General features: G+C 42.6%; 1 protein-coding gene across 1 annotated transcript in view; it reads left to right on the forward strand.

The window, feature by feature from the left end:
- SYCP2 (synaptonemal complex protein 2) overlaps positions 1-15,664 on the forward strand; it is a 66,127-nt gene that overhangs the window by 30,737 nt on the left and 19,726 nt on the right. Inside the window, exons 24-30 of the mRNA XM_043527293.1 lie at positions 57-433; positions 1,133-1,257; positions 7,880-7,937; positions 8,773-8,828; positions 9,352-9,400; positions 9,763-9,937; positions 15,064-15,131. Coding sequence (XP_043383228.1) covers positions 57-433; positions 1,133-1,257; positions 7,880-7,937; positions 8,773-8,828; positions 9,352-9,400; positions 9,763-9,937; positions 15,064-15,131 — 908 coding nt within the window. The remainder of the gene's footprint in view (positions 1-56; positions 434-1,132; positions 1,258-7,879; positions 7,938-8,772; positions 8,829-9,351; positions 9,401-9,762; positions 9,938-15,063; positions 15,132-15,664) is intronic.

A 15,664-nucleotide genomic window follows, 5' to 3' on the forward strand; every position in this document is an offset into this window, starting at 1 on the left:
TTCAAACTTTTTAATAAATTTTTATCTTAAAGATTTTATTTTTTTGTTTGCATTAGTTCCTGTTCTCAGTGAAAGAGCTGCCAAACAAAAAGCTTTCTATTCAATATTTGAAAGTACTTCTCCAAAACAACAAGCTCAGAGTAGAAAAATATCAAAGAAGCAACAAAATGAAACCAAAAAACCAGAAGAAAACTGCGTAAGACACAGAGGACAAACACTAAACAGTTCTAAGCATTTAGAACAGAAAATACTAAGTACAGAGGCAAAAGAAGTTCCCAGCACATCTGAAACATCTTTTAAATCAGTTCATCCAAGTAAAATGACTGAAAAATCTCTGGGATCTTCAACAAAATTAGTGTTGGCCAGAAATTCTATGGAGGAAGTTGATGTTTCTTTTAGAAAAGGGACTACAAATCATAAAAAATCTGAGAAGGTGATAGATTTTCATCTTGGTTTCTCTGACTTAGCAATAAAGGGAATGATGTAGTTTGTGTTCTTTCCACCATATTTTCAATATTTCAATATAGCCTCAATAGCATATTTTTAATTCTGCTTATTTCTAAATTTGTTCATCATTTAGTTTACACTAATGCAGAAGAATAAGGGGTCCACCATATTTTCAAATGTAACTCATTTTTATATATGTTTTGTGCTGAAAATTTAAAATATTTATCTATTTTGATTTCAGGGGGTTCCTTTTGTTTAAAAATATGAACCAGTCCTTTGTTCTGGTGGCACCTGTGACTGTTACAATTTAAATCAAGATCCCTGATGAAAAATCCCAATGCAAGCCCAACCGTATTTAAATATTGGGTCAGAGACAGGATTTTAAACTGTCCATTAAATGGAGCTGGTTTACTGATAAAAATGTCCAGATTGTTGCCACTTGCATCGAAAGCTGTGGTAATTTTGTGGGGAAATTTCTGTGAAGGCTTCCTTACATTGTTCAAGTAGAGGGGTGTGATTTTCTTCCTGTGGAAAAGCTGCCCTCAAGCCTGGTGATCCTGAGGGATCCATGGGTGTCGAGAGCCAACTACATGGAGTCTTTGTACCCAAACTGCCACTCTACCCTTTTATTGTACAAAGTTTACTGTCAGAGTTAACAGGTTATTTACAAAGTCTGTTGTTACAGAAAGCAAAATCTAAAGAAATGGCTGAAACAATAGAATCAATAATAAGTAAAATCAGTGACAGATATAAACAAAAGGATGATATCGAACATACAAGAAAAGCAAGAGAATTTTTAGCTAATAACAGGTATGGTATAAATTGTTTTCTTATAATAGTTTGAACAGCTTGATTGTGACTTACTTCCTTGTGCACTTGCAAAGAAGAAAGAGCACATAAAGCCCCTATGCAGCCTAGTTTGGTTTATCCAGATCATAAATCTTTGTGAAAGGGTGGAGGACAAGCTCAGCTAAGCCCAGTTTGTGAGTAAGGATTTTGAAGCAAGCCTCCCAGCCCAGGTTGATAGACTTGGGCTTGCTTTAGGGCTCTGAAAATAGCTGTATAGACAGAGCACGAGCTACAACTTTAAAGTGCTGCCTGTACTGCTATTTTTAGAGCACTAGCAGAGGAACTGTGACGCTCAAAGTTCCGTTAAAGGCTACAATAATTTGGTTGTATGTAAACTTAATCACATAAAGGTGTGATCTTTAGTGATGCTTAACACCTGCGTCTTCAATTGACTTAGTGGGAGCAGTTGTTTCTCAGCACCTTTGAAAATCAGGTCATCAATCACAATTTAAATAATTTTTATATTTATCTAATTGTGAACAAATGCATCAATATATGTTGTAAAATTGGTTATGAAAATTATTTTGAAAAATGAAAACAGTAACACAAAATAACTTGAGTTTATGTTTGCAGCGTAACTCATGATATTTGGCAGTTACGGGTTTGTAACTTAGTTCACTCTAACTACTATTTGTTTGCAGGCAGTTCCTGCCCAGCTCTCCCTGGAATTGGTTCTCTTCTGCTATGCAGAAATGGAGAATGCTAGGAGCTCCAATAATAGTGGAAGGAATTTTGGAGGCTGGGATGTATAGTTATTGGTTCTGTGACTACACAGATTTTCAGCACTACCTATCCCAGTATGTTAGGGGTGCAGATGTTGCTGCCTGGGGATGAAGGATTCTGGGACAATTTTTTTGCCAGTTTAAATGGGTGTAGCTCCCTGCTACTGTATCAGCTTACACTGGCAGAGAATCGGGCCCTTTGTTTCTAGTGCAGCAAACCTACACAAAGAACAGCGACTTGGGGTAAAAATTTTAAAAGAACCTAACACACTGAAATCAATGGGAGTTTGGCACCTAGCTGTGTCTGAAAATCCCTCTAGGCCCCTATGTATATCTAGGCACTTAAATACCTTTAAAAATCTGACACTTAAGCACCATGAAAATTTTACTCTTAAGCTCCTAAATCACTTAATTTAAAAATTTTTTCCTAAGTATTGGAAGTCAATGGGACTTTGACCCTTATGGTCTAATTCACTTTTGAAAATGAGACTGAGGCTTAAGTCGCTTAGGCTCTTTTTATAATTTTACCTTTTGAGCTTTGTGCAGTAATGAGAATTTGAGCCTATTGGGGAAAAAAATGAAGTTGTCTGGATTTGGCTTATAATTGTGCAGTTTTTTTGTAGACTAAGTTCTAAGTTACTAGAATTTTAAGACCTATTTTTACTATATAAAGTCATATGTTATCTTAGAATCTGTTATTGAAGAACTCTGTGATACATTATACAAGCAAATATTTTCTTATCTTGTTAAGGTTTTCATTTATATTAGTAATATATTGAACACATTTTTGGTATGCATTTGATGGTATTTGATAAAAAATTTTTAGGTCACGTTTAAATAAGTCTGGTTTCAAAGTCAATAAGGTACGTTTACTGTTTTTTGGTTTTTTTAACATAGAAAATTGATATCTACTAGAATCTAAGACAAAATCTTGTTCATTATAGCACTTTTCATACTTGAAATATCCCAATGTACTTTAGAAAGCAATGAGGTATAAAATTATATAAAAATATGGCAGTTGGTAGATGCTCCACAATAGTTGACTAGCATTCCTGAATATGAAATCTCTCTCCTTTAAAAATGACTGTTAGCCAAGTCACAGGATTTATTCCCAGTCATTTTTAAAATGATCATGGACTATTTAATTTGCATCTCCATCTGGATATCCAAGAGTGACAGGCATATGGGACCATAATTTTAATATCACATCCAAAACTGGTACATTGCAGCACCTACCCACCTTATTTCTTCACAGCAGTGTCAGCTCATGTGTTGGTGTGTTTTTATAGCTATTCAATAATGTTTAATATGATTCCTTAATAGTACCACCTATAATAATAGTGACTGATACTTATATAACACCTATCAGATAGAATTCTCAAAACTCATGACAAATTTTACAAACTAATTTCTAAGGCCTTGTGTACATGAACATTCAGTTTGTGGCAAACTGAGGTGTGAATCCACCCCACGGTAGTCTGCTGTACACTAATTGTCTGTGTCCCTGCAAACGTGCACTGAAAGTTCTTCAAGTGCTTGTTCATGTTGATTCCATTCAGGTGTGTGCGCGCATGCATGTGCACGGTAGCCGGAAGATTTTTCCCATAGCTGCATCCTTTGGGTCGGTCCGGGCACCCCCTGGAGTTGCACCTTCATGGTGCTCAATTTAGAGCCCTGCTGACCTGCCACCCCCTCAGTTCCTCTTACTGCCAGTGACAGTAGACTGGAACTCCCAGTAGCCCTTGCTTTAGCAAGTGAGTTCAACTCCAGTTGTTTGCATATAGTTAGTTTATCTTAGTAGTTAGTGATTAGAGTTGTTGGGGGTCTTTACCCCTCTTCCGACTCCCCTGTGCCGTGGTATGCCATAGTCCCTGGGGTTTAAAAACTGTGGTCTGCACGAAGTGCATGCCAAAGAGCAATCCACACTCCTCATGTTTATGGTGCCTAGGGGAGGGTCACCAAAAGGATCGCTGTAAGATCTGCCGCGAGTTCCACCCTAGAATTCTTAAAGAAAGGGAGCAGTGGCTTAAACTGATCCTCCTGGAGGCAGCTCTACGCCCCCATTTGGACCCGGGCTCAGGGGACCCAGCTCCTAACACTTCCTTGTTCCCGGCTCTGTCATAAAGTTTGGTGCCTAAAAAGGACTCATCCCGGGACACATGGCACCTCCCGAGGTCCAGCAGCAAGCAGGCACCGGTCTAACTCGCTGGCGCCTCAGGAGAAAAAGAAACTGGACAGTCGGTCACCTCTGGCTAAATCTAAGGAAGGGAAAGCCCAGATGGGCCACAGCTCAAGATCCCCCGTATGGGTCGCGTCAACTCCTGCCCAGGCGAGGCAGTTGAGTCCGAGGCCCCCACGTTCACCAGTACCTGTGGGCCATCAGATGCCACTTCCTTAGACTCCAGAAGTTTTTGAAGCTGCTCAGGAGCTGCTGCACCTTACGGTGCCGTTCTCGCCCCCTAGAAGGGAGGAACCTCCAGCGCTGGCGATCCCACTCCGTCCCCAGGTGCAGTCAAGAGGGAAGCTGGCAATGATGTCCAGCATTCCCCCTCTCCATGTCCTTCGGCACTAGCCCACTCAGACAGAAAGCCTAGTCGCTCCCAAAGCTCTTGACGCTCGAGGCACCAAAGCTTGGCTCCTCCATGGTCTTCGGTCTCGGAGACCTTGGAGTCAGAGTCTGACTCCCGCCACTCTCGGAGGACTGGAGCCAACGATCAAAGTCAAGGCAAGACAGACCAGAGCCCCAGGCCTGGCCACCGCAGTGGCCATTCTGGACACCCTGAGTCTTTCACCAAAGCCAGGGAGCGATCTAAGGGCACTGCTCTGCAGCATCTTCGGTGGCCTCAGCCACATCTGTCCCGCTGCCAACCACGCAGCTCACCTCGGCACCTACCCACACACCAATGCCATCGGCTGTGGCACCATCATGGGCACCGGCAACTCTTTCGACCTCGGTGCTGACAGCAGTCTCGGCACCGACTGCTGCGCTGGCGCCAACAGCACTTTTGGCACTGATGATGACCTCGGCACCGACAGCAGCACAGACGACGGCCTGGCCACCTTCGTCAGCTGAGGCAGCTGGTTTGGCCCCAGCTCCACCGGCGGTATCATCAGTGTCTCCAGTGCCCGTTCCAATGCCAAGTTCATCATTGACAGTCCAGGCACCAACAGGAGCTCCATCAGCACTAACGTTCCCTCGAGACCCCCAAGAGTCGCAGGATGGCAGGGAGCATCCGCTGCTTGTAGGGGCTTCCTCCTTGTCATCTCCGGACAAGGCATTGGCAGGCACAGCCATAGCCCTGGCACTTGAGGACAATAGGATGCTATGTCAGTTGCTGTGAAGGGCTGCTTAAGGTTTGGGCATTAAGGCTGAGGAGGTGGTCGACGAGGCTGGTCCTATGGTGGATATCCTCACCCCCTCAGGTCCTTCTCGTATTGCCCTACCACTTATTAAAACTATTGTGGATATCACCAAGACCCTGCGGCAGACCCCGGCTTCCTTACCACCCACTGCCAAGCGCAACGAGAGGCGTTATTTCATGCCCTCCAAGAGGTACGAACCATTTTCTCCTTCCGCCTCCCGACTCTCTTGTTGTGGATGCTGCTAATCAGCATGAGCAACTGGGTTTCCAGGGGCCCTCCCTTAAAAACAGGGAGGCGAAGTGACTTGACTTTGTTGGGGGAAAGGTCTACTCTACAGGGTGTCTTCAGCTCTGTATTTCAAACCAGCAGGCTATCGTCAGCAGGTACTCTTATAACACCTACTAACCCTATGGTCAGCCGGTTCTTAAAAGGGCTTGACAGGCTACTTCTTGAACTTCTGTACTGGTGACCCCTTTCACATAGCAAGCCTCTGAGTGTGACCCCCCCCCCCCCAATAAATTAAAAACACTTTTTTATATATTTAGCACCATTATAAATGCTGGAGGCAAAGTGTGGTGGAGGCTGACTGCTCGTGACCCCCCCCATATAATAACCTCACAACCCCCTGAGGTGTCCCGACCCCCAGTTTGAGAACCCCTGCTATACCCTAACATCCATCAGCCTGTCCCTGCCTGGGACCTCAACCTGGTCCTTTCTAGGTTCATGGGGACCTCCCTTTGAACCATTAGCAACATGCTCCCTTTTCTACCTCTCTTACAAGATGGCATTCCGAGTAGCAATAACCTTGGCCAAGAGGGTGTATGAGCTCAGAGCCCTAACATCAGAGCCTCCCTACATAAGGACAAGGTTCAGCTCAGGCCTCATCCTGCTTTCCTCCCGAAGGTTGTGTTGCATTTCACATCAACCAGGACATCTTTCTCCCAGCATTCTACCCTAAGCCTCATTCCAGCAGCAGGGAGCAGAAGCTCCACTCTCTGGATGTCTGCAGGGTGCTAACCTTTTACATCCAGAGAACCAAACCTTTCATAAAATTGGTCCAGTTATTCGTGTCCGTGGCAGACAGAATGAAAGGTCAGCCTGTGTCGTCACAATGCATCTTGTGATGGAGCGCATCCTATATTCGTGAGTGCTACAACCTGGCAGGTGTTCCTGCACCTCCAATCACTGTACACTCCACCAGGGCGCAGGCTTCATCAAGAGCACTCCTGGCTCAGGTTCCCACTCAGGAAATCTGCAGGATGGCGATGTGGTCCTCCATCTATACTTTCGTCAGGAACTATGCAATTACCCAGGAGGCCAGAGACGATGGGGCCTTCGGACGAGCAGCGCTTCAATCAGTGGAAGACTCCACCACCTAAACTTGGGCTTGTGATTCACCTGGTTGGAATCGACATGAACAAGCACTCGAAGAAGAAAAAATGGTTACTCGCCTTCTCATAACTATTGTTCTTCGAGATGTGGTGTTCATGTCCATTCCAATACTCACCCTCCTTCCCCTCTCTCAGAGTAGCCGGCAAGCAGGAACTGAGGGGGTGGTGGGTCGGCGGGGCTCTATATTGAGCACCATGAAGGTGTGACTCGGGGTGCCCAGACCGATGCAACAGATGTGGCTATGGGGAAAATCTTCTGGCTACCGTGCACATGCGTGTGCACGCACACCTGGTTGTAATTTTTTCCTTAGTGTGCTTTGATCTACCTTGTTTTGAAAAGGGGGTGATCAAAGCTCACTAAGGAATGATTAGTGTGCACTAGTAGGGTCTTCATGGACAGTTAGTATGCAGCAGGCTAGTGCGGGTTAGATTCATACCCTTCTCGACATGAACTAAATGTTCATGTAGACAAGCCCTTACCATATAGCATATAATGGGATCATTTAATTTATGAGTGAAGTTCATTGTTCCATGATATGCATAGCAACATTATACAGCAATTTAAAAGATACAGTTAGGAATACTTAATCCAGATCTAAATATATGAGAGTAGGTAGGAACACACATTGCTCAAATGGAATTTGAGCGTGGTACAGAAACCAGCACTGTTATTTTTGGAATAAGTACCATGAGATTTTTAAGGGCCACAGATGATGAGGACTTGTATTTTACATCTCAAAATATTTCTCTTCCAGCAGCCCCTGATCCCTAATACCATATTTGAATATTGTAAGTTAAGTGAGGTTTAGATTCAAAAGCAACTAATTTATCACCCATGCTTCTGTTAAAGAACTTGCTGATGTATTGAAGACTATAGATGACCATGTTTTGAATATTAGACCTGTGTAACTCTTCTTGTGAATATGTAGGGAAAAGTTCAGAATAGAAGCTGTAGAAACATAAAAACTACAGCTGTGCTTAATATGACTACAGGACATATTGTGTAAGTATCTAGTAATTTTGTTTCAAAATGTTTTAATTATCCAATTATGTTAAGAATATTCCTTGATTCAAGAACTAAAACTTTATTTGTATCTGTTTTGACAGGGATGATGTCTACAATTTTAACTTAAGTGGATTTGATGAACCTACGATAAAGCTTGGAGTAAGATTCCAGTAGTCTACATTAATGTAAACTGGGAACCTTTTAGTTTGTGCCCACAGCATCCACATACAGGAGTTACAGCATAGCACAGTGGTGTGCACTGCTGTTCACATCCTTGTAGTCCGAATTGTAGGGCAATGTAGACAAGTCCTGAGAAAGACTCAACCCAAAATACCTAATAGCACAGTGGTTAGGGCACTCACATAGAAGGTGGAAGATATGGGTTCAAGCCTTTGCTGCACATTAGGCAAATGTAGGAAATTGAATCTAGGTCTTCCACATCCCGGGTGAATGCTTTTTAAACAATGGGCTGAAAGTTATAAGGGGGAGCACCACCTCCTCCTCTCTATATATTTTATGGGTTTAGACATGCTCTAAGCCTTTTGAAAGGGAGAAGAGTGGAAATTCATGGAAACTAGTTCTCAGTTCCATGAAATCTGACAGATCCATCCTCTAGCTTTTCCACTCTGCTACCAGCTCTCTCTTTAGCATAAACTATGATGTAGAAGCATACGAGCCACATATCTGAAACTTTTCTAAGTACAAATTGGAGAATATGGGCCAATTTATAACTCTTAAGAAAAAGCTTAAAATATGCATCTAAAAAGAGTAACATTATTTACGTGAAATCTGGGAAGTTTGCACTAAAATATTCAAAGAGAAGATGTGAAATATTCTCTAATGTGTAAAGTGATCGTTGTAAATTATTGCAAACAAGAAATTTTGGAGTAAAAAAGGCTTAGTGTTACTCTTTGCATGAATAACTAATATATTTTATATATATCATGAAGATACATTTGCAATTATTTTTCATTTATTTGTACTTACATTTTAGGTCCAAGAATTACATGTTACCAACCTGAAAGCTACTATAAATCTCACAGAAAAAATGTAAGAATGTTACATTGTATTATACTAATGTAAAAAAAATATTTTTTTTCTTAAGGATGGTAATAATGAATAGCTTTGTTTGCATTCTCCAACATCCCCCAATGCCAATCAAGATAGCAGGTGCAAGTCCTTCTAAAGATATAAACAGGAAGAAAACCCTCTTGTTGTCTCACTTTCCCTGTAAAGTGGGCTGGCGTAACTTCATCATTTATTTTCCTTTCTTCAACAGGTAAAGGCAGCTGCAATGGCTTCCTCAGCTGCATTTCGTTGTTGTTTTTTGTTTGTTTGATTGTTTTACTGTTTTCCTTTTGGCAAATTTCTTCCTAATCCTTTCATTTTCATCAGATTACTAGTTTAGTGTTTGAAAGTGAACTGTGGTTTCCAAACTTGCCAAAAAGAGATCAAGTGCATCATAATTCCCCTCCCACACACATACATACCAATAGCCGAAAGATGACAATAACCCCAGCAGATGTCTTCCGCTTTGGATGTATTTATTAATGTAAATATCTCTTTGTTTAAGGAATCCTGATGAAAGCAAAAGTATCCTCCAGAAAAAAGTAGATAATAAAGTAAGTTTCTTAAATTCAGGGAAACTGATATTAAAAAGACCAAAATTTCAATATGGAAAATAACCATTTTTTTTCCCCTTAAAATGATACAAAGAATTATAAAAAACTCTAATCCATCTTTCCACTCACATGGTCCTTTATTTGAATGGAGGTGGAACTGCCCCTTGACGTAACTTAAAGCAGCCTGAAGTTACTGAATTTAATACTGTGAACACTTTTGTAAGGATAGGCCTTTAGACTTGGGTTTTGTAGCTCAAATGCTTCTTATCTCTAGAAATACCACATACTTTCAGGTAAAAACTGTATTTAAATCGAAACAAAAATAAATGACCCGTAAGCATTTTTGTTTGTTTGTTTTGTAGAATAGAACTAATAAAAACATGAAGCATCTCTTTAGTGACACTGACACAGAGTGCAGAGGTGATGACAGCAAGACAGATATCAGTTGGCTACGAGAGTCTAACAGAAAACCTAAACCCCAACTAGTAGACTACAGCAGAACTAAAAATCTGAAGAAATCTAAAAGTATAGAAGCAAGTAAGAAACTAATTGTTGAACATTTAGGGACTGTGTTTCACTTGCCTGTAAATAGTTTTTAAATTATTTAATTATATTTGCCATGCATAACGTATGTTGTGTGCAGTGTGTCACAGTTCATGGTAACTGTCCCTTGAGGGCAACCACTCTAGGCTCCCAGCTCCTCAGCCGCTGCCTCTCCTCAGCAGAGACCGACAGTTTCTCCTTCCTGACCAAGGGATCTTTAAAGACTGCACATTCCCTGCCTACGCTATGATATTCCCAGCAGTCCAGACTGCCTAAAAGACCACCGTCTGCACTATGCTTTCTCTTCACAGTCTCTGCCCAGTGTATTGCCCGTAGTTATAAGTTACCACACAGCTCTTTATAAGCAAGCACATTCATTCATCAGGTGAAAGCATTACAGAAAAAACATACTAAAAACAATAAAAGAAATATACACATGCTCAAAAGTTTACTAGAGGTTACCCAACTCCAACCTTGGGTTCTGGTAGGTGCCAGTCCTTAAAATCCACAACTGGGTTTTCCTGAGGTTACAAATACATAATTTGTCTCAGATTCAGAACCAGAACAATCATGAATAGTTCAGTCATTCCTTTGTACAGCTTGGGCTTTTGATGTTGGCCTCATGTAAAGGGATCAGCAGACAATGGCTCTCTCCTCAGGGTGTAGCTTCAAAACGCTGTGTTTTTGCATAACTGGAAGTGGATAATTTGCATTCACCTCCCCTTAGATATCCTCCAAGAAAACCACTTAATATTTTTTGTTCAAGAAGTCCATTCTTGTCTGGTACTTTGTTTCAAATAATCCTTTGAACCCCCAGGTCTCACATAGAATAGAATTATAGAATATCAGGGTTGGAAGGGACCTCAGGAAGTCATCTAGTCCAACCCCCTGCTCAAAGCGGGACCAATCCCCAACTAAATTATCCCAGCCAGGGCTTTCTCAAGCCTGACCTTAAAAACTTCTAAGGAAGGAGATTCCACCACCTCCCTAGGTAACACATTCCAGTGTTTCACCACCCTCCTAGTGAAAAGTTTTTCCTAATATCCAGCCTAAACCTCCCCCACTGCAACTTGAAACCATTACTCCTTGTTCTGTGATCCGCTACCACTGAGAACAGTCTAGATCCATCCTCTTTGGAACCCCCTTTCAGGTAGTTGAAAGCAGCTATCAAATCCCCCCTCATTCTTCTCTTCCGCAGACTAAACAATCCCAGTTCCCTCAGCCTCTCCTCATAAGTCATGTGTTCCAGTCCCCTAATCATTTTTGTTGCCCTCCACTGGACGTTTTCCAATTTTTCCACATCCTTCTTGTAGTGTGGGGTCCAAAACTGGACGCAGTACTCCAGATGAGGCCTCACTAATGTCGAATAGAGGGGAACGATCACGTCCCTCAATCTGCTGGCAATGCCCCTACTTATACATCCCAAAATGCTATTGGCCTTCTTGGCAACAAAGGCACACTGTTGACTCATATCCAGCTTCTCATCCACTATAACCCCTAGGTCCTTTTCTGCAGAACTGCTGCCTAGCCTTTCAGTCCCTAGTCTGTAGCAGTGCATGGGATTCTTCCGTCCTAAGTGCAGGACTCTGCACTTGTCCTTGTTGAACCTCATCAGATTTCTTTCGGCCCAATCCTCTAATTTGTCTAGGGCCCTCTATCCTATCCCTACCCTCCAGCATATCTACCTCTCCTCCCAGTTTAGTGTCATCTGCAAACTTGCTGAGGGTGCTATCCACACCATCCTCCAGATCATTAATGAAGATATTGAACAAAACCGGCCCGAGGACGGACCCTTGGGGCACTCCATTTGATACCGGCTGCCAACTAGACATGGAGCCATTGATCACTACCCGTTGAGCCCGACAATCTAGCCAGCTTTCTATCCACCTTATCGTCCATTCATCCAACCCATACTTCTTTAACTTGCTGGCAAGAATACTGTGGGAGACCGTGTCAAAAGCTTTGCTAAAGTCCAGGAACAACACGTCCACTGCTTTCCCCTCATCCACAGAGCTAGCTATCTTGTCATACAAGGCAATTAGATTAGTCAGGCATGACTCCCTTGATGAATCCATGCTGACTGTTCTTGATCACTTTCCTCTCCTCTAAGTGCTTCAGAATTGATTCCTTGAGGACCTGCTCCATGATTTTTCAGGGACTGAGGTGAGGCTGACTGGCCTGTAGTTCCCAGGATCCTCCTCCTTCCCTTTTTTAAAGATGGGCACTACATTAGCCTTTTTCCAGTCGTCTGGGACCTCCCCCGATCGCCATGAGTTTTCAAAGATAATGGCCAATGGCTCTGCAATCACATCTGCCAACTCCTTTAGCACTCTCAGATGCAGTGCATCCGGCCCCATGGACTTGTACTCGTCCAGCTTTTCTAAATAGTCCCAAACCACTTCTTTCTTCAGAGAGGGCTAGTCACCTCCTCCCCATGCGGTGCTGCCCAGTGCAGCAGTCTGAGAGCTGACCTTATTCGTGAAGACAGAGGCAAAAAAAGCATTGAGTACATTAGCTTTTTCCGCATCCTCTGTCACTAGGTTGCCTCCCTCATTCAGTAAGGGGCCCACACTTTCCTTGACTTTCTTCTTGTTGCTAACGTACCTGAAGAAACCCTTCTTGTTACTCTTAACATCTCTTGCTAGCTGCACCTCCAGATGTGATTTGGCCTTCCTGATTTCACTCCTGCATGCTTGAGCAATATTTTTATACTCTTCCCTGGTCCAATCTTTCACTTCTTGTAAGCTTCTTTTTTGTGTTTAAGATCAGCAAGGATTTCACTGTTAAGCCAAGCTGGTCGCCTGCCATATTTACTATTCTTTCTAAACGTCAGGATGGTTTGTCCCTGTAACCTCAACAAGGATTCTTTAAAATACACCCAGCTCTCCTGGACTCCTTTCCCCCTCATGTTATTCTCCCAGGAGATCCTGCCCATCAGTTCCCTGAGGTTGTCAAAGTCTGCTTTTCTGAAGTTCAGGGTCTGTATTCTGCTGCTCTCCTTTCTTCCCTGTGTCAGGATCCTGAACTCGACCATCTCATGGTCACTGCCTCCCAGGTTCCCATCCATTTTTGCTTCCCCTACTAATTCTTCCTGGTTTGTGAGCAGCAGGTCAAGAAGAGCTCTGCCCCTAATTGGTTCCTCCAGCACTTGCACCAGGAAATTGTCCCCTACACTTTCCAAAAACTTCCTGGATTGTCTGTGCACCGCTGTATTGCTCTCCCAGCAGATATCAGGGTGATTGAAGTCTCCCATGAGAACCAGGGCCTGCGATCTAGTAACTTCCGTTAGTTGCCGGAATAAAGCCTCGTCCACCTCATCCCCCTGATCCGGTGGTCTATGGCAGACTCCCACCACGACATCACCCTTGTTGCTCACACTTCTAAACTTAATCCAGAGACACTCAGGTTTTTCTGCAGTTTCATACTGGAGCTCTGAGCAGTCATACCGCTCTCTTACAAATAATGCAACTCCCCCACCTTTTCTGCCCTGCCTGTCCTTCCTGAACAGTTTATATCCATCCATGACAGTACTCCAGTCATGTGAGTTATCCCACCAAGTCTCTGTTATTCCAATCACATCATAATTCCTTGACTGTGCCAGGACTTCCAGTTCTCCCTGCTTGTTTCCCAGGCTTTTTGCATTTGTGTATAGACACTTGAGATAACTTGCTGTTTGTCCTGCTTTCTTAGTATGAGGCAGGAGCCCTCCCCTTTTGCGTTCTCCTGCTCGTGCTTCCTCCCAGTATGCCACGTCCCCACTTACCTCAGGGCTTTGGTCTCCTTCCCCTGATAAACCTAGTTTAAAGCCCTCCTCACTAGGTTAGCCAGCCTACTTCCGAAGATGCTCTTCCCTCTCTTCATTAGGTGGAGCCCGTCTCTGCCTAGCATTCCTCCTTCTTGGAACACCGTCCCATGATCAAAGAATCCAAAGCCTTCTCTCCGACACCACCTGCATAGCCATTCGTTGACTTCCACGATTCGACAGTCTCTTCCCGGGCCTTTTCCTTTTACGGGGAGGATGGATGAAAACACCACTTGCGCCTCAAACTCCTTTATCCTTTTTTCCCAGAGCCACATAGTCCGCAGTGATCCGCTCAGGGTCATTTTTGGCAGTATCATTGGTGCCCACGTGGAGAAGCAGGAAGGGGTAGCAATTCGAGGGCTTGATGAGTCTCGGCAGTCTCTCAGTCACATCATGAATCCTAGCTCCTGGCAAGCAGCAGACTTCTCGGTTTTCCCGGTCAGGGCGGCAGATAGATGACTCAGTCCCCCTGAGGAGAGAGTCCCCGACCACCACCACCCGCCGCCTCCTCTTCGGAGCGGTGGTCATAGAACCCCCATCCCTACGACAGTGCATCTCATGCCTTCCAATCAGCGGAGTCTCCTTCTGTTCCCTTCCCTCAGATGTATCATCTATTCCACTCTCCGCATTAGTACCTGTGGAGAGAACATGAAAATGGTTGCTTACCTGTATCTGCGCTGCTGGTACATGGACTCTCCCCTTTCTTCTTCTGGAGGTCACATGCTTCCAAATTTCTTCACCATCCTCCTGTCCCCACTGCGCGGCCTGCTCTGAGTCTTCAGAACATTGTGCCCATAGAAGCATATCCTGACATCTGTCCAGGAAATCTTCACATCTGTCCTCTCTCCCCACTTGAGAGGTTACATATAGTCCTAGCCCACAATTATACATGAAATACAATAGACTTCAAAGATATTTAAATTTAATTAAATACGATCTCCTGAAGATATGGCAGGAAATTGCCATATCTGTCACACAATGTATAGTATGTTTTTGTTCTGCTACCTTCCATAACCTATGGACTTTGAAATGTGCTTATCCTCAGTATTTGAAGGTGAATTTTGTAAAAAAGTGTTTATTTAGGACAAAAAGAATTCTTTTTAACAAAACTACTACTGTCCAAATAGTAATCTGAAGGCAGTTTAATGCATTGATAAAGATCTGGAAAAGCTGAAGTCCAGGAACAACAAGTCCACTGCTTTCGCCTCATCCACAGAGCTAGTTATCTTGTCATACCTTGTACTGACAATTAAAATTGTAGATGGTCAACATTTTTTGGATATTAAGCTAGTTTTCTAAATGTTATTGATTTTAACAGCAGATACTTTCCCAGACCCTGCATGTCTGATGGATATATCTGAAGGGAAAAAAACAAAAAATAAAAAGGTAAAGTAAAATTGCAACTTAATTTTAATCGCTATTTTTAATCTATTTTAACTGACCATAAGATTTTTTTTAAATATTTGTATTAATGCACTGTTAACTTTCAACAGAATCCTTTCAAATTCACAGCCACTAAAAATGGTTCTGACTGCTCTGATAATACAACAGAGCCAGTTACAATTCCTATTCCCTAATAACACTAGCTGAGAGTTGGAATGATTATGGCATTTCTTGCGTTTTGTTTTCTAAGATGATGTATAATTTTTTTCGCAATAACTAGTTACTGGTTAATGGCAAGACAAACCATTGTATTCAAATTATTCACTTTTTCAGTGATTGGTTTAGTTAAGATAGCTTTTTGCCTCTGAATTATTTACTGCATTATATATAATACCTCTGAATTGTTTGTAAGATTATTTAGAAAAATGATAAACCTAACTAAGTATAAAAGCTATAAACTGGAAAAGTCACACTTGAAGTTACATTTATAAAGAGTTTATAATCATTAATAAATTATTACAAGATGTTATAAATAT

The sequence above is a fragment of the Chelonia mydas genome, chromosome 13 (genome assembly GCF_015237465.2).
Source record: "Chelonia mydas isolate rCheMyd1 chromosome 13, rCheMyd1.pri.v2, whole genome shotgun sequence".
Classification (NCBI taxonomy): Eukaryota; Metazoa; Chordata; order Testudines; family Cheloniidae; genus Chelonia; species Chelonia mydas.